General features: G+C 29.2%; 3 protein-coding genes across 3 annotated transcripts; 1 reads left to right on the top strand and 2 right to left on the bottom strand.

Moving 5' to 3' along the window:
• Positions 1 to 1398: 1398 nt before the first annotated feature.
• Positions 1399 to 7365, bottom strand: LOC131841750 (ras-related protein Rab-27A). The gene is made up of 5 exons (XM_059190074.1): positions 7056 to 7365; positions 6866 to 6933; positions 6638 to 6752; positions 5835 to 6031; positions 1399 to 5207 (listed from the first exon to the last, which is right to left on the bottom strand). The coding sequence occupies exons 1-5, from the start codon at positions 7197 to 7199 to the stop codon at positions 5102 to 5104; spliced, it is 630 nt and encodes a 209-aa protein (XP_059046057.1). The 5' UTR covers positions 7200 to 7365; the 3' UTR covers positions 1399 to 5101.
• Positions 7366 to 7617: 252 nt separating this feature from the next.
• On the top strand, positions 7618 to 9080 carry LOC131841791 (migration and invasion enhancer 1). Its single transcript, XM_059190117.1, has 3 exons — positions 7618 to 7791; positions 7890 to 7987; positions 8286 to 9080. Exons 1-3 carry the CDS (start codon positions 7739 to 7741, stop codon positions 8447 to 8449), a joined length of 315 nt encoding a protein of 104 aa, XP_059046100.1. The 5' UTR covers positions 7618 to 7738; the 3' UTR covers positions 8450 to 9080.
• A 33-nt stretch (positions 9081 to 9113) lies between these two features.
• LOC131841747 (molybdenum cofactor sulfurase) lies at positions 9114 to 14734 on the bottom strand. The gene is made up of 7 exons (XM_059190071.1): positions 14640 to 14734; positions 13290 to 14118; positions 12666 to 12960; positions 11894 to 12530; positions 11184 to 11614; positions 10662 to 10879; positions 9114 to 9265 (listed from the first exon to the last, which is right to left on the bottom strand). Exons 1-7 carry the CDS (start codon positions 14710 to 14712, stop codon positions 9169 to 9171), a joined length of 2580 nt encoding a protein of 859 aa, XP_059046054.1. The 5' UTR covers positions 14713 to 14734; the 3' UTR covers positions 9114 to 9168.
• Positions 14735 to 23943: the final 9209 nt, after the last annotated feature.

The following is a 23943-nucleotide window of genomic DNA, read 5'->3' as shown; positions in this document are numbered from 1 at the left end:
AGGTACAGCTGTTGCTACTACTCTAGAATTTCTGCATTCCTATATTTATAGAGAAGTCGCATAAGAATTTCCAACTGTAACAGGCATTCTCGAATAATGACATATTCGTTATTATTATGAGATTTTTATGTCATTTCAGTGGTATAAAAAAATGTTGCTGCATTTATTGTAAGTATTCCCAAGAGGCACACTTAAGCTTGATATGAACATAAATTATCAGTACATGTATGATTTTAAAAGTAAAACTAATGAATTGAATGTGTTCTTCACTGTTCAACGAGGAAACCGAAGTAAATTAATAGCATAGAATAGAATAGAAAATCATTTATTCAAATAAACTTACATTAAACCACTTTTGAATAGTCATATTTTTTTTAATCTACCGCTCATTCGGTATGTCTCGGTATGTACGGCTGTCTCATCACAAGAAGAACAAGCAAGAAACTTGTGTGTTGCTCTTTTATATAATTTATTCTTACTTACAATTTAAGTTTAAGTGTGTGAATACAAACCACCGATTAGCACTAATTCAATGAAATAATAAAATAGAAAATGTAATACGGATTGTAATTAAAACGAAATTAAAAGTTATAGAAATGTAAATAATATAAACAATTTTAATTCATATAACTCCACTTTAATGCACAGGAAACTTTTACATAAGTATATAATTGTTCACAAATTGACACACTTTAGATATAAATGGCAGTTTGGTCAAGGATAAATTTTAAATGTCTACACTTTAAATAGATTAGGTATTACCTTTATAAATATTTTATTTTAAGCCAAATTATCACAAAATTTGTAATTCTTATTAACTTACAATAGACTTAGATATATTACATAGGAAAGCAATAATATATAATATATGTCTGGCGTATTCCATCCAATATAGTTATTTTGCTATATTGCACAAAATGGCCTCAAATAAAATATAGTAAATATTTTAATGTTTTAAATTCTATATAGATAGACCACCTTTGGGTTGGAGCATTTCTATCACGATAGGCACTAGGGAGATCGTAACTCTGCAGCCCTAATGACCGATAGCCGTGGTTTTACACCATATGGTGATGGTGGCATGAAATACTTATGAAAATTTTGTAATTATACATACAGAGCAAGCTTCGAGTCACTAGGATTAAAAAAATATATAATTTTTAATCAGCATATTTGACATATAGATCCATTTACAATATTTTGTGTGCATATTCAGCATGCCTCAACCAATTTATTAATAATATATAATTTTGAGTAAAACTGTGCATTACTTTGTTGCATATATTCAATTTTAGTTCGGTTCTTATAAGAGAGATGCCATTGTTAATTGCACTGTGATACAGAGATTTAAACCGTAAAAAAATCGGATTCTTTTTGTATATTAATATTTATGAAATCTTAAGAATTTCAAATATTTAAAAGTATTTAGAACTAAAAGGGCACACCAGTCCGAAGTGACAGTTTTGAGCATAGTTCCCCAAAAACAGGGTATATGTATAAAATAGCAATACATAATTTGAGTACAAATTATTTTACAACAATTGATCTAAGCAATAAGTCTTATGTATAAAATCTGGCTATATTTCTTTCAAACTATATAAACAGGTATACGGTAAATCAAAGGGCACTTAATGATATGAAATGGTTTCATTATATTCTTTAAAATTATAACAAAAATATGTAAAAATTCTGTCCGTCTGAGATAATAGTAAGTTCGCATGTTTAAAATTCTTATTTATGTTTAAAAAAAGGACACTTAGTAGTACATACTGACCATGTAGTTAGGTACTTAACAAGTACTCTAATACCAAAATTGAGCAATGTACACGGATTGTATATTTATTCTTAGAAAGATATTTTTAATACTATCAAAAGAAATTTAAATATGTACGAAGTGTAATTTATATGAAACATATATATGTAGAACATACTAACAACCATGACAATTAAAAGAAAGAGTAAAAGTAATTTAAATATAAGTAAAAAAAGTTATTTTGTACTATTAATAATTTGTAATGTTAAAAACAATGTTAGATTTTAATATTAAATTGTGCCTGCGTTCTTACTTTACTATTAGGGTTTCTTTTTATTTGATAATAAATGGAAATTATTTGTATCCTTAGAGTTGACTTAACGTTATGTGATCATATATTTAATTTCAACAGTTTTCTGTAATAACTATATAAAATATTTAGTATATTAATAATACAATACGCAGATAAATCAGTTATAAATTTTAGTATATTTGACTAGAACTTCAATTTTATTTTACGAAATTTATAATATTTATAAACACATTGAATAAGTAGACATAATTTAAATAAGCTAATATGCATATTGTTGTTTTAGGTTGATGGCTAGGTAGAAAATAAGAGTATATTTCTAACTACCATATAAATTGATATACTTATTTTATGTTATCCAATTAAAGAAAACGTTTAAACATTTTTAAAGACTGTATATAAATACATGTAGTAAATAAAGTACATAGGGTTTTATTGATACTATAGGTAGCAGCTTAACTTTTCATGTACTCCTTAGACCAACTTGCTCATTTTGCTTAACAATCAACATATTATTAATATAAATCACTTAATGTATTAAGCAATTTATATCCAGAATAGCAGGTAAATAATTTGTAACATATTAAATATTCATGTTTACCTATTCCAAACAATACTACACACTTAATGTAATGTAACAATAATTAGAAATCTTTGTGCTTAGCAAAACACACACGTGCAAATAAAATATAGCTCGCGATAATTAATTTTATAAACAACTTGTTTCAGCTGGTTTTATAAAATATAATCTAGAATTTAAAAAAAGGTTATTTACACATGTTTTGTCACCGTATGTAACAAAATATGTGGTAGAAACCGTTTTTCTTTTTTTGTTCGTTTGTAAATTTCCTAACATATAAAATATATGTGGTGATTCATAACACATTTGTAGCCCATATTACACCTTTGCTTTTTCACTCTCAAGAAGTAAGATTTAAGTTTAATATGCAATTATCCACACTTTACAATATAGTACAGTACTTATTTTTTTTAAATTAATATTTTTGACAATTATTTTATTTTACATTAATTAAATTACAATATATAAAAAGCAAAGTTTTAATATTATTGAAGCATTTAAACTTCTTTATAAATATCTTTTCATCTGTGCAATCGCACTTGTTAAGAAGATAACATGATAAACCGAAATAAAAAGTAACTCATATGCGTTTCTATCCCATATACTACTTGAATGACAAATTTAATGTCAATTGTATGAATAGTTTTAACCAGTAATGCGCCAAAAGGTAGCGAACAGTCAAACTTTACTTTACTTCTCCGATGCTAATTTGTAAACTTACATAAAAATAGAATGGTTTACAATTTACGTATAACTATTGGGGTAATAATAAATTAGTTTTCAGTACATAATATAAAATAACTAGCAAAATTCCAAAATAAACTACTCTACATCACATAACTAGAACTTGACTACAATTAGAACCCTGTACTTTACGTAAGAAACAGCTATTTTTTATCATAATAGATATTTTATCAGAAAAACAACAGAAGAGGAAAAATACTCCGCACTCGTTACATATCTATGATTCATTTGTACATGGAAGTACAATTGTATGTTAAAGTATTATTTTACTTACTTGTATACTACAAGTGACAGTAAAATAAAACAATTAAAATACTCTAAGGTCAGATAAATTATATTGTTTTATTTTCCTCATAAAACAATATAATTTAACTAACCTTAGAGTATTTTTTTCGTTCTATCGTATGACTATTATTGAATTGTCGATTCAATAATGAATGAATGAATATTCAATTGACTAGATCATTTTAAAATGCAACGGTTTTGTTAAATACAACAATCAGACTAAACTGTAATATCATAAAATTTTTAAAAAGTAGCGAATTAAATTAATTATGAACGAATCATCGCAAATGTGACTAGAAATTTTATTTTGCAATATTATTGCATTGTTTAAATTTAAATTTAGAATCATTACGGCATTGACAAAAATTAAAATACACTTTCAAATATTCGAATTAATGCTACAATGGAAGGTATTTTACAAGGTTGTCCTGTTTTGAAATCATACGAAACAATCAAACGCTAGTGCGCCTTCTGTTTGTTACTGCATGACCCAACAATCTAGTCGACATCTACTACAGTATAATTACTTTACCTTTTTCCATTTCACAAAAAATAAACTACTAGCATTAGTATCATGTCTGAGATACCTATTTGTATCAGTATCATAGTAAAGTATTGTTATACTTTAAGTATCTTTAGTCAAAACACCTAGGTATTAAAAATTTTCAACAATTAAATACAAGTAATGGAAAAATAAAAGCCTCAATTTACAATGAAAATATAAATCAGTCTCTTAATGTATCCCCCTGCATGGGTAAATTTGGTTCCAAATTTCATATACATTAAAATTATATGCTAGAGCCTGCTTCACAGCTTTCTGATCAAATCATTTGTACCTCCTTTTACTATTCCTCTAATGTCATGATGAGTATAAACCAATCAGGCATGTTTTCATGGTGCATAAAACGAATAAATAGTGTAGAGATATTCATTAACATTAATTACGTTTACTATAGGGATACATAAGTATATTTACGTACACATATATTAAAAATTATAATTGTGTGAAAACTACCATGATATGATAGATTTCAACAAAAAGTCAATTAGTAGAACAGATCATGAAGGTTGATATTTCTTGACAGCTACTCGAGTGACCAATTTGTCTATTACCGTTATATATAAATAATTTATTTTAAATAAAATTAGTAGGAATAATATAGGAATTTTTAAATGCACATTATTCATACATTAGCTGCTCAGTAATATTTTCGCCTGTATGAATAGAAAGAAAATACAATATGTTCAAGTATAACTTCTAATGCTAAAAAACTAGAACACACACATTAATAGATAAAATGTAAGTGTTTATCAAGAAACTGTGAAATAGACTTTTCTCTTAATTTATAATTATAGAAAATCTATGCTGAGATCAGATACACAAACAATAGAATATTAGGAAATATAAAATCACAGATATATCGAAATACTAGCAAGTGCAAATTTTTCTATCTTGTTTCGCCTGCAGTTTTTGTAATGATTGCCTGCGACGTCCTGACGCACAAAGCATTGCATACTCCACCGAGGTCTCCATTCTGTAAAACATTCGATTTTCTAGTTATGAATGAGATTAATAATAATAAACAACAGAAATTCTAGTTTACTTTCATACAGAGATTAGTTGTATTAAATTAGAATTTAGAAATAATATGTACATGGTATGGCAAGAACTGTCTAAGGCAAAAGTAATAAAATTGCTTTAAATAACATTTCTCCTCATTATTTTAGTAACCTTATATACTACTAGCTGTTCCACGCGAATTCATCCACATGAACTTTTCTAAAATAAAAGTAGCTTAAGTTACTCCTTATTACATCAGCCATCTGCCAAAAAAGTCCCATCAAAATCGGCCCAGTCATTTCAGAGATTAGCCGGTACACACAGACAGACAGACAGACAGACAAAAATTGTAAAAAATATTAGTTTGGTGTATACTCTGCATTTATATACATATGCATGTTGTAAAAAAATGGTTATTTCAATTTTACAAATAGATACTTCAATTTTATTTATATGTATAAAGGATCAATTAGTAATTGGCACATTTAGTAAATAAATAGAATTACACTGAACCCCTATAATTAATTTTCCACAATCTGCTCTATAAAGTAATTCAAATAGATAAGAATTGAATTTTCCATTATAATACTTTTTTACATACCTGTACATAACTTTGTCAAGCAGTATTTCTATAGCACGGTCTATGTTTTGTCCACTTTTGGCACTTGTCTCCAAGTAAGGCAAATTGTAATTCTTGGCGAACTCCCTTGCTCTATTCTGATTTACAAGTCGCTTTTCCTGCAGATCGCATTTATGGCCACACAGAACTATATCAGGATCATCACTTAAACTGTGAGTCTGGAAAATTGAAAAATAAAATTACTGTTTACTACATATACTTGTTCATGAATTAAGACATATTACAAAAACAAAAAAATAAATAAATAAATTTATTATAATATCGAAATAAAATTTTCATAAATTATAATACACAGCCTTTATCCTCAGTGATTATTATTGCTTGATTAATAGATTCAATCTGGATAATAAGTTGATTGTGTTCTTCTCTGTGCCAAATATAAGTCATAAATATTCAACTTACAAACTCAACTAATTGTTATACATATGAGCATTGGTTGAGTCGTTAAGTTGACAAAAGTGAAATAATACTCACTTAAAGAATTAATAAAACTATTTATCACTATAATCAAGATAGATACTCCTATTTATATGATAACAAAATTTTGGTAATTTCTTCTGAAGAATGTTCATGTGTATAATACTTCTGCACCCTTACAAATCAAGGGCAGCAGCTAGTTGATTAATAAATAATGCCAAATAATATTCACAATTATACACATCTATATTGTTTTGATCAATGTTTTCTATTGTAGTCCCAAAACTAAAAATATAATAAACTTCAATTTCATATAAATCAGATTATTAATTCTTCATTCATCTTACCTTAAGCTGTTCAATCCAATTTCTAACTTCAAGAAATGATGCTTCATTAGTGAGATCAAAAAGTAAAAGGAACCCCATTGCATCTCTATAAAATGCTGTTGTTAAACTTCGGAATCTGCAATGACAAAGTTTATTATAAGAAAAACAAAATAATTACAAAACATACAGTAAAAAAATCATTTTATTTTAAATTATTTTAAATTACACAGATAAGAATACAATCCATACCGTTCTTGTCCTGCTGTATCCCACAATTGCAAATGTATTCGATGTTGTCGTCCGTTTTGTTGATAGATCTAAAAACGTGAATCATAAAAATAAATAGGGAATTCAAAATAATGTTAGTATATATTTGTTTATTGTGTCTATGTGAATGTAATATTAGTATTTTATGTATACATTGCATAAAAGCTCTTACCACGGTTTTTTCTCGAAAATCGATTCCCACAGTAGAAATAAACTGTGTATGGAAAACGCCATCCGTGTACTTATAGAGAAAACTAGTTTTTCCTACTCCGGAATCACCAACGCATAAAAGTTTTATGAGATAATCGTAATCCATTGTAAAAAGGGATATTACACAGAATGCTTTTTAATACATTTGTAAAATTATTTACTTAAAGTATAAAGAGTTTATAGGTATGGTCTCTATTTATAACTAACACAGTAACACTCTACTACCTACTAAAACAAATAACCTTTAGCAATTTGAAAATCAATACTAATAAAAAAATCATAAGGTAATAAAAATATAGCCAGTTATAGCCACAGGTGTAACATAACTGTTATGTTTGTCATACGTCATCCGCAGATGTCAACAAAAGTACTCTATGTTTGTCACTCTGCTATTCTAACTGTATTCTGAATAACAATTATCAATTCAATTTGATATCTATTCCTGTGCTGTAAGGCAAATTTTAAACAATCCACTATTTTGAATTTGATAGATATCAGCTGAGGAAAAGTAAACATAGTCTTTTAAAATTAATTAATTTAAAAAATCTCTTCTATAAATATTGTTTAAGTAATCGGATATAGGTGCTATAAAGTCGGATGGGTTGACTTACTTAATAATAAACATCGTATTAAATATATTAAAATATGTCGGTCAGTGATCCCGATAAAAATGTGATTACAGTAAATGTTGAATATTGGTACTATTTATTTTATATAATTTTCAGTAACATGTTTCTTGATTTATGTAATACAATTACATTTAAGTTAAAAGTGCATAATTTTTTAAATATTTCAGTGGAGTCTGTGATTACGGGGGTCATTGTGTGGCACTGGCAAAAACTATTCGAGAAAGCACTCCTAATGCTATAGTCCTTTGTAAGCGTGGTAGGCAGGGTATGAGTGGTTTTTTTAATTTAAAAACTTTATCCGGGAGCTAAACTATCAAACTTTACTAGTAACGTTACTTAACTATCGCATTCAGGGTAGGGCTCAGCCAATATAACCCAAAGATTATCAAAGTACTAGTGTTGCTCCTAATTATATTGCAATAATATAATTTACAAATGTCTCACATTATGTGCTTGTAATCAGCCTAAATTTGATTCAATACTATTAATGTAGCAAACTATAAAAAGTAGGTTTAATTATAAAATAGAAAATGTTTTATAATAAAAATGAATTACTTTTACAGGATCTTTTGAGATAACAATAAATGATAAACTGATATATTCCAAAATACAGACAATGGCCATACCAGACTATGAAGAAGTAGCGCAGGTTGTGAATGATGTATCTCATGGAAGCGAACCAAGGGAAATAAAAGGACAACAGCCAATAAACTGTGCAATAATTTAATATTTCTTTTATACTGTAACAACCAAGGTGATAACTAGTTTTAAATTAATATTTTAATAACAATAAAATAAAATATTTTGTGTAGTGTTAAGACTAATAAATATTATAACAATTTTTATAAATATTTTATTTTCAGTTACAGTTTTGTATAAATATCATCATAGTAATAATATTTGCTAAATTTCGCTATTATCACTATCATATCATTTCTGGCTGGTTATATTATAATGCTATATTTTACATAAATATACTGGTTTAACATAAGGAAAAAATCACATTCACTGATAATATTTTAAATATCTCTTCTATAGAATAGTGTAATCATAAAATGTCACATTATAATAAATTTGTAAATTTAGTACCACACTTCAATTAGGGGGCCACCTTTAAATTACGTCATATAACACATTTAAAAAGTTATAAACTAAAATAGTTAACATTTAATATTTTTATACTAAAATTTAAATGCTGTCACAAAATCTGACACTGCTTCCAGGAGGGTAGGAGTGACTATGTGACTCCTTCAACCTCTTTTATACAATATTATCCTTCCTCTAACATGTGATGTATTTTATGGATAGTCCCATAGATATAAGGCAATTTTGGTCTAACAATTTGTATTTTTTTACTACACTACTGTTTTAATTCTGTTACATGTTGTAACAGAATTAAAACAGTATATAAAGGTTAGTCATTAAAAATCATTTTCCTAGTCTAGTCTAGTTAGTCATTAAATAATTATTTTGCTTATTGGAAGACATTTCAGAAGGGCAAACACAGTTGCCTAAAAAGTATAAATAAAACCAATCCTTGAACCTGTAAATAAAAAATAAAAATGTCTTAAAGCCAACTAGGCTAATCAATAACTATGTTTTTAATAAATACAGTGCCTGCAGCGAAGCACAAAATAAATTCATCTAATTACATTATAAAATCTACAAAAATAATTTTATACAATACATTATAAAATCTACAAAAAATATTATTTAATGTTCATAGAGATTAAATAGCTTTTTTATTTATTGGATTAATGCATATATAGACTAAATTTTATACCACATTATTACAGAAGTTGAATACCAACTCTGTTATCTATTTATACGGGACCAACAATTATGAAAACGCTATCAATTATGAAAGTTATTATTAAAATCAATGGATACAAAAACGTAATATGTTAAAGTAGTAAGCAAAAATAGATTTACATCGAAAAGATAGATTTAGTCAGTATAATGTCCTCATATAATAATAATATACTATTAAGGATCTCTGAATTCAGAGATATGTTCCTCCTCATGATAATCATTACTTCACATATTTATTTATACTAAAGATATCATTATAAAGTGCTACTATCTCTACAAACTTGATCACTAATGTCTTCATACATGCGGTGTAATGCATTGTGTTAATTTACTAACTGAATTGGTTAAATTCATGACAAATCCCCATGACTCCATACTGGGGTAACATTGCATAGCCGACTTTTTCTCAACAATCATTAAAAAAAATCGAAAAGCAGTCGCCCTAGGTCAAATCGCCCTGCATTAGGTGAGTAATTAAAATTTCCCTTAAACATGGTTGGGCGAGTATTATTACTACGAAAAAGGACAGAAACCGCATTTTCGATTCTTTTTTAATCTTAAGTATTGAAATAAAAACATTTTTATATATACGTAAATAAGTATTCGTTGGACGGGGCATTACATTTGCACTACTTTATAATTAGGCCTTAATTTATATCTAATGTTAAATTCGAAATAAATCATTGGTTAAGTAAAAAAAGACAATACAGATCAGAATAATGTACTTGAATATACATTGACTTGTAGTTATTATATATAGATTACAGATCATTAGACAACAAAACATTAATGTATTCTAAAATACATTTCGTGCAAGTGTATTTTAGAAAGTTGTTTTGAAAAATACATTTCGTCATTGCATATATTTATGTGTGTATTTTAGAAAGTTGTGTATTTATGTAGTTACATGTGTATATATATATATTTATTCTTGTATATTCTATAAAATAATATATTATTGTTTGCACCGCCAACAACTTATCTCTGCATTATGGTTGACTGGTAGAAAATGCCTTTAGGTGTTAAGTCCAATAATAGTGATGATCTAACGTTACAATAATGTAACAGTATGAGGATTTCTTAATGTAGGAACTGGTTGTTTATTAAGATAACACGTTTTGGTTCACCTGCTTATATCATCATCATTAATTATAGGCTTGATAGGCGTATTTATCTTCATTATACGGTCCGTCGACCCATCTACAGTGCCAATGTAGCTTAAGTATATTCCAAAACATAATTTTCCTGCAAACTGTTCTGAAATAGTTCGAAGTGGTTCGACTGTCTTCTCTCCAGTTTGCTGATCTATGCATACCATTTGACATCGCCGACATTCTCCATCAACCTGTAGTTTTTTTTATTATTTTATATTAGATTATTATAATAAATAAATTTTATCAATTATCAGAATTTTAAAACAACTAGTATAGTATATATACCATAATAATAGCAATCTATTCGTAAGATCTATGTTATATTGGATAATGAAAAACTGTAAGAGGATGACTATGAATGTTACTATCTGAAAATGTTTTTAATACCCTAACACAGAAAAAATTTAATAAAAATGAAGAAATGAGTTTGGATCTCATAAGAATTAATGAAGATTAAACTCAACCACTAATTTTAAATATATAAATTACTCCTACCTTGAATTCATGTCTCCCAATTATCACTCTCTGCCAATGTCTTTCTACTAATTCTTCGTCCATGGTTATGATTATATTTCCTCTAAAACGATCTATTAACTGGTCAATGTCGTCTGTGAATAATGACTCTTGTATTTTATCATTCAGCCACCGAACAGTTGCTTTATTTATTAATAAGAATTGCGCTTGATTACTTAATGAAAGTAATTTTTTGTCATCATTTGCATTCCTCTTTTGTATTCTATTATCAATGCTTGCTTGTTTTATTAATCTTAGGTATGATACTTCTAAAGCATTTGATATCCAATTAGCAACTTCATCTCCACAATCATATCCTTTGACTAAGTCCGTACAAACTTTGCTTTGACAAAATGTAACCTCTTTATGCTTGTTTCCTACAGGATCTAAAGGTACTGATATTGGAGCAAGACCTGCAAATTAATTAAATATTACACTATATGTATTTAATGTCAATGCATGTTTATACATATAAAATCATATTATAGAAATATTGATATTTGAACACTGAAATATTGGATCTATCTTCAGTCATCCAGACTCCTTATGAGGGTCACAGGCAGTCAGAGAGAGATGAATTATGTGAAATGCACAAATTTGCAAAGTAAGGATAAGCACTATTGCTATTCTTACATATATTTATAATTACACTACTTGCCTAGAACATATAACACACAACAGTAGTAACATACCTTTAAAGTATAGAGTCATTACTTTCCGTTTTAAATCAATTTTAGGTCGTATCATGCACATACGTGTATTTTGTTTCTGAGTTAGACATACCCCATTATCCTTGACAATCATCCACTCTCTATCGTATTCGAAGCCTTTTCGACCGATTTTCCATGAAGTAGTGATTTTAAAGGCGCCACAAGATTTAACTGGGAAAAGAGCTATTTGAGACAGCACAGTACCAGATGTGAGAACTGTATGTGCAGCGGTATATTTTTCGTCTATATACGCCGGCTCATTAGCTATTTGTTTATCATCAACTGTACATATGTATTTTATATGATTTGGAGATTTCGACATTATGATATTATTTGATAATCGTTTTGGTTTTTTATAATTAGCTCTAACGAAACATCGGCAAATCATTGTCATTAGTTTATCAACGTCATTGTACGTATTGTAATAGCCAAATGATACTCGAATGGCACCAGTTGGTTTACCATCAATTAAGTCTATGTCGTCGCCACACTTGTGACCTGCTTTGTACATGTCCTTCATTTCTTCATTGCTTGCTTTCAAATGACGCTGACAGGAGCCTGAGTTACAAAAACACCCAGTTCGTACAGTTATGTTGAATAGATCTGCCAAGTGTTGGAACTGAAATAATAATTTTAAATCTCATTAGCTATTTTTCATAATATAGCATGCAAATGAGTGTGTATCAAAGAATAAGGTGTGATATCAACCTCTTTGCTATCAGTTCAGTTACATAGAAAATAAACATATAATCACCTCAGAATAACCAATAAATGTGCCATCTTCTCTCATTAAATTGAATGTGACGATTGCACCTTGTTTACGAATATCAGTAAAGTCAGAATCCATATAAAGAACTACTGCTTTGTCTCCATTTTTGTGATGAAGTTTCCCAAGTTGACAATAAAGATCCTTTGCTAAATTAAATGTGTGGTGTGATATAGTTTCCATAATATCATTGTTGATAACTTTAGGAATCAATTTGGTCATTGCATCAAAACAATGTTTTAGAGCTACGATTGATAAAAATGGTAATGTGCCATCTTCAAATCTGAAATAAACATTACATTAATAAACATTTCGTTTTTCTACTATCTGGAACATCTAGTAGAATTGCTAACAATTAAGAAATTATATCTCAAATATACATAGGTATGTTACATTTTATAAGACAATAATTATTTTAAAACTTTCGACATTTATATAATTGTTTATACAGTTGCTACAAACCTCTATTTGAACTCAAATGGAATTTGTAAAAGACAGCTTATCATTAAAATTAACTACAGAGTTTTCAACAAGTATTTTGTGTCAATATCTATGCTAATGAACATGAATTTTAACGGTTGCCCGTTTACAATTAACAAAAAAGAAACGCACCTCTCATGAAGAGTTTTTCTTTTGACATGAAAATCTTCACTGCTTAAAACTATATCAACAGTGCCACCTCCAAAGTATTTCTTGTGATTTAGAACATCTGCACTACTATTTCTTATAAGTAATGCTCCTAATCCAGTAGGATACCCAAAAACTTTATAAAAAGATAAACACACAAAATCAGGCTGTACTATAGACAAATCTAATTTATTTGTGGAAACATAACATGCAGCATCCAATAAGACATACCAATTGCAATTAATTTTACTCAAGTGTTTCTTTGTGTATTGATTGATACATCCTTCTTTTATAATTTTCAAGCAATCTATAGGGTATTTATAACCATTGAAATTACTCTGTGCTGGGTACACCAGTAATGTATTCCCTTTATTTTTATATTCTTCTCTACAATTTGTTGAAGGAGACACTTCATTTGCATTTAAGGTTTCCAAGAAATCTTCATGTGATATATGTATGATATCCACATTCTTCTCTGCAGCAATTTCTCTCAGCCCTAGTACAGATGTATGATTATCTCTTAAGTAAACAAGTGAGCCACAGTTTAGAACTTCATTTTTATCCATGGCAAACTTAAAAGACTCTCCCACTAGTTTCAATGACTGTGTAGTACCTGATGTGAATACAACAGAATAATTTGAAGAGTCAGTGTTGAAATGAGTCAAGATGCGATATCTGATTTGTTCTAAACAGTCTTGTGTATACTTATCTGTATGTGGGTTTACATAAATATTATTAAGGAGATCTTCATTTATACTTTTAAGTAAACACTGGGGATATAATGTAGCACCAGCATTATCCAGGTAGCATCTATCTGTAATTAGAAAAATAAAAATATAAACAAAAATAGCCTCTCTTCATTATTCTGAAGGCATTTCATTCATTTCATTACCATTGCAATTACATTTAATGCGATCTCTGTTTGAGCAACAGTAGAAAATCAAATTGTACAATGTGTTAAGTGAATATCTTTGGATGAGTATAACAACTTACAACTAACAATCTATTGAGCAACTAAAACTGAAAGGGCCACCATTGATACTCAGTTTTTGAGAATAATAGTCACTGCCAAGACAAGTTAGATTTCCAGTAATAATCCAATTTCATCCTTCAAAGATAATCCTTAAAAAGTATAGCTGTTTTATTATACACTAGTTTAACTTCAGTAAGTAGCTTCTATGGAGGACTGTCTGCCATGGTCAGCCAGCAGCCATTGTTATTAGTAATAAGCAAATATACTCATCATATCATACATCTGTTTGTACAAATAAATACTTATACACTAAGATATTATACAAAATTAAAACTTTTTTATATAAATTTGATACAACTCACCTCCCAATCTAATAAACTCCAAAGCGATTTTTTCCATTGTATCATTTTCAATGATATTACTTAAAGTGGACATCTCTGCTGAAGTGTGTAAAAGTGGATCAGATGATGATGATAGGCAGATGCCTACAAAATAAATATTCAATTTTTAAAGCATAAACCGCAAATGTACATTAAGAAACGAATACTTTCATACATAATTGATAAAAACATAATGACGTACGTCTGCAATTTAATGTAATTATTACCTTAGTTTCTTTTGTCTGTTGACCTTGTGCGATGTTTTGTACTCGTGTCGGGCGGTTCATGTATGCAATATAATAGTGCTTAGTAGTATTTTACTGCACATCTTAACAAGTTAACATTATAAAATAGAAATACTTATTTAACTGTCTAATTTTATTTATTATGAGGCGGTTCATGGTTAACCGGTTTTGGTATAACATGAATTTCGTAATCTTTGCTTATATCAATAGAATACTTCATACATAATGTAAACATAGGATTATTTTATTTTTTGCGCTAAATAAAAAAGTATGAGAAATATGTAGGTACATCATTTTAACAAAAACAAAACAAAACACACGTGACTTTATCAGGTCAGACAGTGACGTTAGTGACGGCCATAGATCAGACAGTTGACTTTGACAGTGACAGAAATAAACTAGTAAACCGGATAATGACAGTGACAGTGACTTTACATGCTATTTACTTACCCATTTTTCGGGTACATTTAGTCTTCAGTAATATTTGAAGCATTATTTAATTTGTTAATTAATTTGTTTTAAATGTGTCATATTGGTAAGTAAAGTAACTACTAACCTTTATTACTTGTGTTATAATGTTGTGACTGATATATTTTAGAAGCATAACACACTACATTTAAATAGGTGGGTAGGTACTATATATATATATATACACATATATTTTATATTTGTACTGAACAGAATAAATTCGAGAGAGAGAGAGACTATACGTAGTAAAAAAGACTAGTGGTTAAATGCAATATAATAATAATATTATACATGTTAGAACTAACTCTCCGTCGTAAACAGCCGTGGTTAATTCCTGATGAATATGCCACAATGACCTGACTTCATGTTCACTCTGTTATTCTTTACTGGTGTCCTAGCAACGTATACCATTAGCGCAGGAACGTGAACAAAGAATTAATTAAAAAATAGATTCCTATTTACATTAGATGGTTACAAAAATTTTATGATTTTAAAATCTCTTATTGCACAAGAATAATATTAATAATACTTAAATACAAATATTTAATACCTAAATTAAGTTTAGTGACGAGATTCTTGCCATTATATATGCTAATTAACATGCTTTGAACAGATCTAGAAAAATTCTCAAATTAATTCTTTAAGTACCAGTATGAGTATATAGACCATCTAAGGATCAACCTACCTAAGGATTTATTTGAGATTGGAATTCACACGCCTATATTATTATTAATGCTTAGGTACAAGTATTTTTTACTTGTGCAATAATATTATTGTAACCAAGTATTGTAAGTAATTGTTAATTAATAAATTAAAAAAAAAACAAAATGAATTCGTAAACGTAATTACACACTAAAAGTTTTGTCTAGGTAGGTACTTAAGAACATATATATATATATACGGAATTATACAGTAGATTAATTTAATAAATACTTATGTACGTCGTATAGCAAAAGGTGTGAGTAGAAACTGATATGCATTCCTTTAGGAGAATAGATATCTACTTATTACATCCAAGTACCTTTGACAGCATCGCTTTACTAAATTGCGTTACGCCAATTTAATTATTGCTTTTATGGAGGGCTTTTAGTAGCTTTTAGTAGCAAGCGGAGGCATGATCGACTCCCCTTAAGTGAATTGACGTCCACAGCTAGGACACCCTCCTTACTAGTTCTACTCACACTTGCTAGTGGAAATTTCTTCGTTGTTAGAATTAGGTTACCTATCGCTTCACTTGACTATAAAAGTGCTCTGTTTAGCTGTATAACATATAAAAAAAACTCTAAATACTAATTCTATTGATCTAATTAAATTGTATTTTAAAATACATTAAAAAAATCATTAAAATTGTTTCAGAATAGGAGAATGTTACGCATGGCTGTACTACGAAGATATATAGAAAAAAAAACTATTGAATTATAATATGAACATGACAGTTTATTGTTAGCGTGAAGTTTTTTAGAGCTGTTTTTGTTAAGTAATAATGCCATGTATTGTTGAGTAACAAATTAAAAACTTGGTGATTGCGCTATTGGTGGTTTAGTATTTATTAATGTGTAGGTATTAATGAATTAGTACACTATCCTGCGCCTGACGGGGTACTACTGAATAATGGCAAAATTAATTTGATGTCAAATGGACTCAAGAATTAACGATGGGTTTGAGGAAACCGCGTGGAGGTCGATCTGACATGGTTAATTATTATTAATGGCAAATAAGGAGCCCATTGCTAGTAAAGCTAGCAATCCTCTTCCGCTATCGGTCAATGTTAATATAGATGATTATTATTAGATATCAATTTCTCAATATCACTTTAATGAATAGTTTTACGTTACAATTAAAAAACAGATATACATATGCATAACGTAAATAACTAAGAAATATATAATTAAATCTTTTGTAAACCACCGCCTTCTTAAAGTATGTTTAAATCAATATAAACACTTATAAGATAACTAACCTTTAACTCTGCCCCTTAACTGATTTCATCACACCATATGACTTCAGATATTACAATCGCCTTATACTTAATAACTTTGGCCTTTATTGTTCTTGGCTGTCAACAGGAGAATTTAAAAACAATCGACTCATGTTTAACACTCTCGTTTGTTAATGTGAATAAGGGGAATGTTTATCTCAATGATGACTCTGATGTTTACAAATATGACGAAATTATTTGATGATGTTTTACTATCGGTGAACAGTGTGTGTACGATTACACGGCCGACTCATAATAACAATATTGTTGAATGACATAAGTGCATATTTGTTATATAAATAACAAATCCATAGTGCTAAAATTGTTTTGCGGGTAAGTAAATTTTTAGTGCGATGGTAAGCCTTAAAACAATAATAAATACATGTACTTAGGATAGCATGATAAAGTAGAATGATGATGCCCACAGCTACATCATTATGCGTAGGTATACTTAGATTATAGAATGAATAACCTGCCGAGATTTTCTCGAGAGACTGCGGCATGAGGGTTTTCAAGACCCCTACTAATATGCCCTATATTAGGGTTTCTTAAGGGTCGACAACGCGCACGGGGTGTTAACTCCTAGTGGTACAGACAATCAGAGACTACCGTTTACCATCAGACGGGCCGTATGGTTGTATGCCACCTAATACTATATAAAAGTACCTACGTTTTACATTTTAAGTAGCGACCAGCCCCTCTTCGTATGAGCGTTTTAATTGATTCGCTGAAAATATTAATGATTTATAGGTACACCTGAAACTTCGTAGGCAATGTCTTAAGGATAAAAATTGTATGAAAATCCGTGGTCTTGTCGCATAGAGTAGGATTTTCGGCCGAACAATTTAACTTCGATCAACTATAAATATTGAATATTTAGAATAGTTACTGCATGAATGATTTCAAATTCAAATATGCTATTTTACATTAATTTAGAATTAAGTTATTTAAACGCATATAATATTTTCAGTAATATATATAAACTAACGTTTCTATGTAGGTATTCACAAAAAAGTAAGTTGTCTAGAAATTGTAGTTGAAGCTGTGTAATTTGAAATCAAATAGCGTTGTATGAATTGTCTTGGGTTATTAATATCAATATGTATTTATGAAATAGTCTATAGTTATATATTATGTTATCTGTAGTTATATTAATACAGCTTATACCATGTTCGACGTTAACGGCTTTACTATCACAGATCTATTGATTGACCTACTATATAATAATGTCTATATCGTAATGATTAATTATATGCCGAGTGATAATAAGTAGGGATGTTTTGATACGTACAAAATATCGATGCTTATTCATATCAATATTACTTTATAGTTATATAAAATAATCTAAGATGTATCAGTTTTTTTGGATTATTAGCTATATCATATCAAATGTGCGATGAGAGATTTCGTCTCATATTTGCGTTTTGTATTTCTTTTTTAGGTCATCAGGTACGGCATGAGTGTGATGAAAATTCTCTTATCGAATCTGGTGGTGTTCATTAATAGCAATGAATAAATTGTATCCAAAATATCAGTGTATCGATTCGATACCACGTACTTTTTTTGCGATACAGAGTATCTCAAGATTGAGTCAATGTATAACGTCACTAATTGTCTTATCATAATAATTGAGTTTATCGTATAGATACATCGAGGTTAAGAATATCGCACCCGGAAAAATATCTTCATCATACCAGGAAAAAATATCTTCATCATACCAGAGTAATGATGAGCATGAAGTCAGGTCAGTTAGCCCATCGTGACAAATTCACCAGAATTTAACACGATGGTTTCCAGGGGGAACCGCGTGGAGGTCAACCTGATTGCTGACTTTATAATTATGTCGATAATTATAAAGTCACAATCAATTCAATAGCTTTCTAATAGAAAGAAGAGAACTATCTGTTCTGGACAGATAACTCACTTTATCTGGATAAAGATAAAATCTTAGAGACACATTTTATGAACAGTAACAAAATTCTGATATAGTATCTAAAACATTGATTGCTAAATTTGTTTTTTTTTTATTAAACTGTTATTATAAAAAATATATACCTACTCTACTCTCTACGTCAAAAAAGTTCTGCAGTAGACTATTAGACATTTTCAATGGTATGTATCCATCTAAAAGACGTACAATAAACTATTAACTTATATTTTTATCACTTTTGAATTTTACATAATGTATAATATTTACGTACATAGGTATATAATACTTATAAGTGACGTAACTTATTTGTGGTCAGACGTCGAAAGTACTTACCTACTATCGGGTAACTCACAATAATTTTAGACTAAAACAACAACCCACCGGCCGAACGTCGAGCCAAAAATTAAAAAACTCGGTCTGTCTGACCCGGTGTCGCGAACAGACGCCCAGTTGAAATTGCCTCTCTACACTCAATTTAACGTGGAAAACACTCTGCTTTGTTCAAGTAATGAACGCACCAACCTGTGCCACTCTCTGCACGGGCCCTTCATCTCCTGATACCAATTTACCTATTAGTTATTCAAAGAAAGTGAAGTGTATCCATTGCAAAATAGATCCTTCTACTCTATTTCAATAAAATTCTATAAATTTCTGTTTTCAAATAATTTTAAAAGTAGCAGGAAGACATTAATACTTTATTTTTACGTTACCTCTGAACATTTTTCTTTGTGAACCGAATTTAATTATTCTTTTTGATTAGATGGTTAATGCTTCTTGTTCATAAAGATCAATACTGACCAGTAGTACTTGGATTATCGTCAATAATATTATTAAACTTGATTCTTTCATGGCCTAAACTTGGTAATATTAGTAGACTGATCATGCTTATGCCTAGACGTTTTCGATTTACGGTAACTATGTACCGATGATCCTACCTATAGGTATAAGAATTGTGTGATAATTAGGTACTATAGGTACGGCTATAATAACTGTACGTACATAATATTTACACCAAGCGGTGCTTAGTTTTCATAATGAATAATATAATTTCATTTACAAAATTGTGGTTTAACCATTACCCTCATTTTAGATTACAATCACATATTATAACATTAAAACAAAATATCTTTATGAATATAGGGCAATTATATTCTGTTATAATATTTCAATTCTAACTTCAGTTCGATTTGCTTTCAACCCAACCTAAATGTGAAAGTGTGTCTGTTCGTTACTTATTCAGGACTATACGTTTGTATGGATCTAAATGAAATTTAAAGTGAATATAAATTGTATCACGAGGACAGTCTATGTATGTATATTATAAAAAAATTATGAAAAATGTCGTCTGAAAGTGCCATTTGATTACTACAAAAACAAATAACGTCAATCAAAAATATATCTATTATATCATTAATATCACGAAGGTAACTCACATGAACTGAATGTAAGTGTATAAGTATTTTATGTAATAAGTTATATTAAGTAATCATTATAATAATATATTACAGGACACGAAGGCATGACAACTTTATTCTCAAGAAAGGAAAATTGTGAAATATACTACGGCCGTCATTATGCGTGCTTTAGGCCGTCATAATGGGTGACGGTTGCCACTTTCCATCAGGTAGGCCATCAGATTGTTTGCTATATGAATTACATAAAAATATTTTTAAAATGGTTCTTAATTGCGTTAAACATTATAAACAAAAAATAAACTCACAGTTAAAACTACTAGGTAAGTCTAAGAAATTACCGCTAAGAAAGATTTTTTGATTTAATTTCAAATAACAGATGCTAAACTATCGCCTGTCATTCTTTACTTTATATATATATAATCTAATAAAAATGTGATGTAAAAGAACCCTGACAAAAACTGTTTGTTACTTTGAGTTTTTCACGTAAAAACGACTAAGGGATATATTTTCAACTGATGAAGAGAAAAAAAGGTGTAAAGTAATTATTTTTGTGTATATTATTCAATACGCCACCTATTAATAACATAACAGGTGTGGTTGGCTGGCTGGCTGTATGTATTTTTTTATTTTCTTTATTATCAATAAATCGTGTTTACAAATGTTGCTACACGCTGCTAAGGTAGAGGTTCTAAAAAGTCGTCCGCGTGGGTACCACAGTCTGTACCATTTTAGCTAGCAACTTGCCTTGTAAGCTGTGTTTTAATTAAAGAATGAGATAAGGCAGACGAGGCTTGACTTCTTAGTCCTTTGGAATGGCAACGTAGAAGTGGAATCACGCGAATCACATGATGACACGCAGGCGACTTTTACAGTTTACCTCTGGTAAAGACAAAATAAAATACGCGCAGGAAATCATGAAGTGGGTACAGCCAGATTATACATATGTAAATATTCATTTTATTTGCGTACGTACCTAGACGTATACAGGAGGACGCTTCGACTGTGCGGCCGCGGATCCTCACCGTACCGTTGTCGATTTGTCGACAGGCTTTATTTCCGCCCGTCGTGTGGAAATCCGATAGCAGTGGTTATATTTTATTTCCAATATTTCAGTAATCGAAATAGAAACACGGCTACCGAGTTTGTGAAACGTGTCCGTACCACGGAAGTGATGACCATTTTTTGTTTTTTTTTAGGTTTTGGATGATTTCTTTACGTTTTTGTTCGAAAGAGAATTGTATGTTATACAACATATACATTAATGTATCTTTGTCAGATATATAGTAGGTAGATATAGCCGTTAGTTGCTTGTTCTGTTATTCATCTGGCAGACGTACTTTATATTTATTATTGTTAGATTACGAAACCACGGATTTACAAAACTAGTTCTTTACGTAATTTGTATCGTTCATAATAACAGTAATAAGACAATGTTTGAAAATATTTATTTTTTTAATTTAATCTTCAATACCATGACTATAATTAATATTGTTTAGGAACATAGTTCTTTCTGTTTTGTTCTTGTTTATATTTCATAACAAGCGCGTGGCACTTGTGTTTTAGGCGTCTACAGACCATAGTAAAAATTTACTTTCAAATGGGCAGTATTCTTATTTGTCACCATTATGATATAAAAAATAACATGTTCTACCACACCCTCTTATTAACAGAATAAGTCCATATACATTCATAGTTGGAAAGAGACAATGTAAATCTAAATGACTGATTTTATGCCGAAGGGTTCCATTAAGTTAGTACCGAACATTGACAATATATAAAACAACAAATAACATAAACCTTTAAATATAGGTCCGAGAAAATAAATATATTTAAATTGTAAGTTATAGTAAATACAGCATTTATAAGTTATGTTTATTGTTTGCTTTGTGTGTGTTAACTTCCGGGGACGCGTGGAGAGCCTTTGATTGGTGTGCACGGTGAACACAAAGAAGTTTATTCAACTTTACTCACTCCGGAAAATGTAAGGGTAAAAAGTGTGGCGCAAAAGATTACATTTCGAAGTAAATTGGCTACAGATCACGTGTTACGCGTGGTTGCGTTTATTTTATATTATGCTTGTAATGTTTAAGAATTCTACAAGTTTTGGTTACTTAGTTATTGTAACATGACTGCAAAACATTTGCCTATCTTTTTTTATAAGTGAACATGGTCCACTCTTTTAAATTTGATGTAAATCAGTAAGCCCATCATGGAAAATTCACTACTATTAACCATGGTGGTATCTATAGTGACCGCGGGGATGTCAGTCTTATTAGATACATTAATAGCGACGGATCAACAAGGATATAATGTTATTAGAAAATAAAATAACTGCTCCATGAATTAAATTATTGCAGTTATTTTATTTTGTAATAACATTATATCCTTGTACTTACAGTAAAACTACAGTCTCTCTACGAGTTACATTTTTTTTTGTATATTATACTATAAATGTAATAATTTTAATCATAACTATTGATTTTAATATCTCGAAATGAAATAAAAGAGAAAATATATAAAGTTACTTTATTTATTATAATTAAAATACACCTGAAATATTTTACAGTGCACAAATCTATATATATAAGTAAAATTGGAGGGTCTGTTTGTAATATTGAAATAACCGTTTTATACTACATGCATATGAATATAAATATGTACCGTACATACACCAAAATAATTTTTTTTACCATTTTTGTCTGTTTGTTCCAACTAATCTCTGAAATAGCTGGACAGATTTTGACGGGACTTGTTTGGTAGCTGATATAATAAGGAGTAACTGAGGCTACTTTTATTTTAGAAAAATAAAGTTAAATTCCACGCGGACCAAATTGCGAGAACAGCTTATAGAATAGTATATACTATAATATGTTTTTCCAATAATATAATTGTTTTTATAATTTATTTAATTTTGACACAATTTATATTTACCAATTAACAATTATAATTGTTATCTTATTCGTAAATTTGATAATAAAGTTGATATTTGATTACCAATAAACGCTTAACTGCCCAGTAGATTGGCCCGAGCGATAGTATAGTATATGGACAACTTAGTTCCTAAACCACTTAATAGTTATATGAACCAATTTCACTATAATCACGTAACTTCTGGTTTATACTTGAATTTAGATAATGGATAATATCTAATACATTTTAATATACATATATAATACACGCTTTCAAGATATTAGAACGTAATTAGATAATCAATAAATATTATATACTAATGACTGTAAATATAGGTCTT

This window comes from Achroia grisella, unplaced genomic scaffold (assembly GCF_030625045.1).
Source record: "Achroia grisella isolate CSIRO2021 unplaced genomic scaffold, CSIRO_AGI_Agris_v1 utg1920, whole genome shotgun sequence".
In the NCBI taxonomy this organism is placed as follows: Eukaryota; Metazoa; Arthropoda; class Insecta; order Lepidoptera; family Pyralidae; genus Achroia; species Achroia grisella.
Note: the sequence above shows the minus strand (reverse complement) of the source record. Positions and strands in the feature narration are given on the sequence as shown.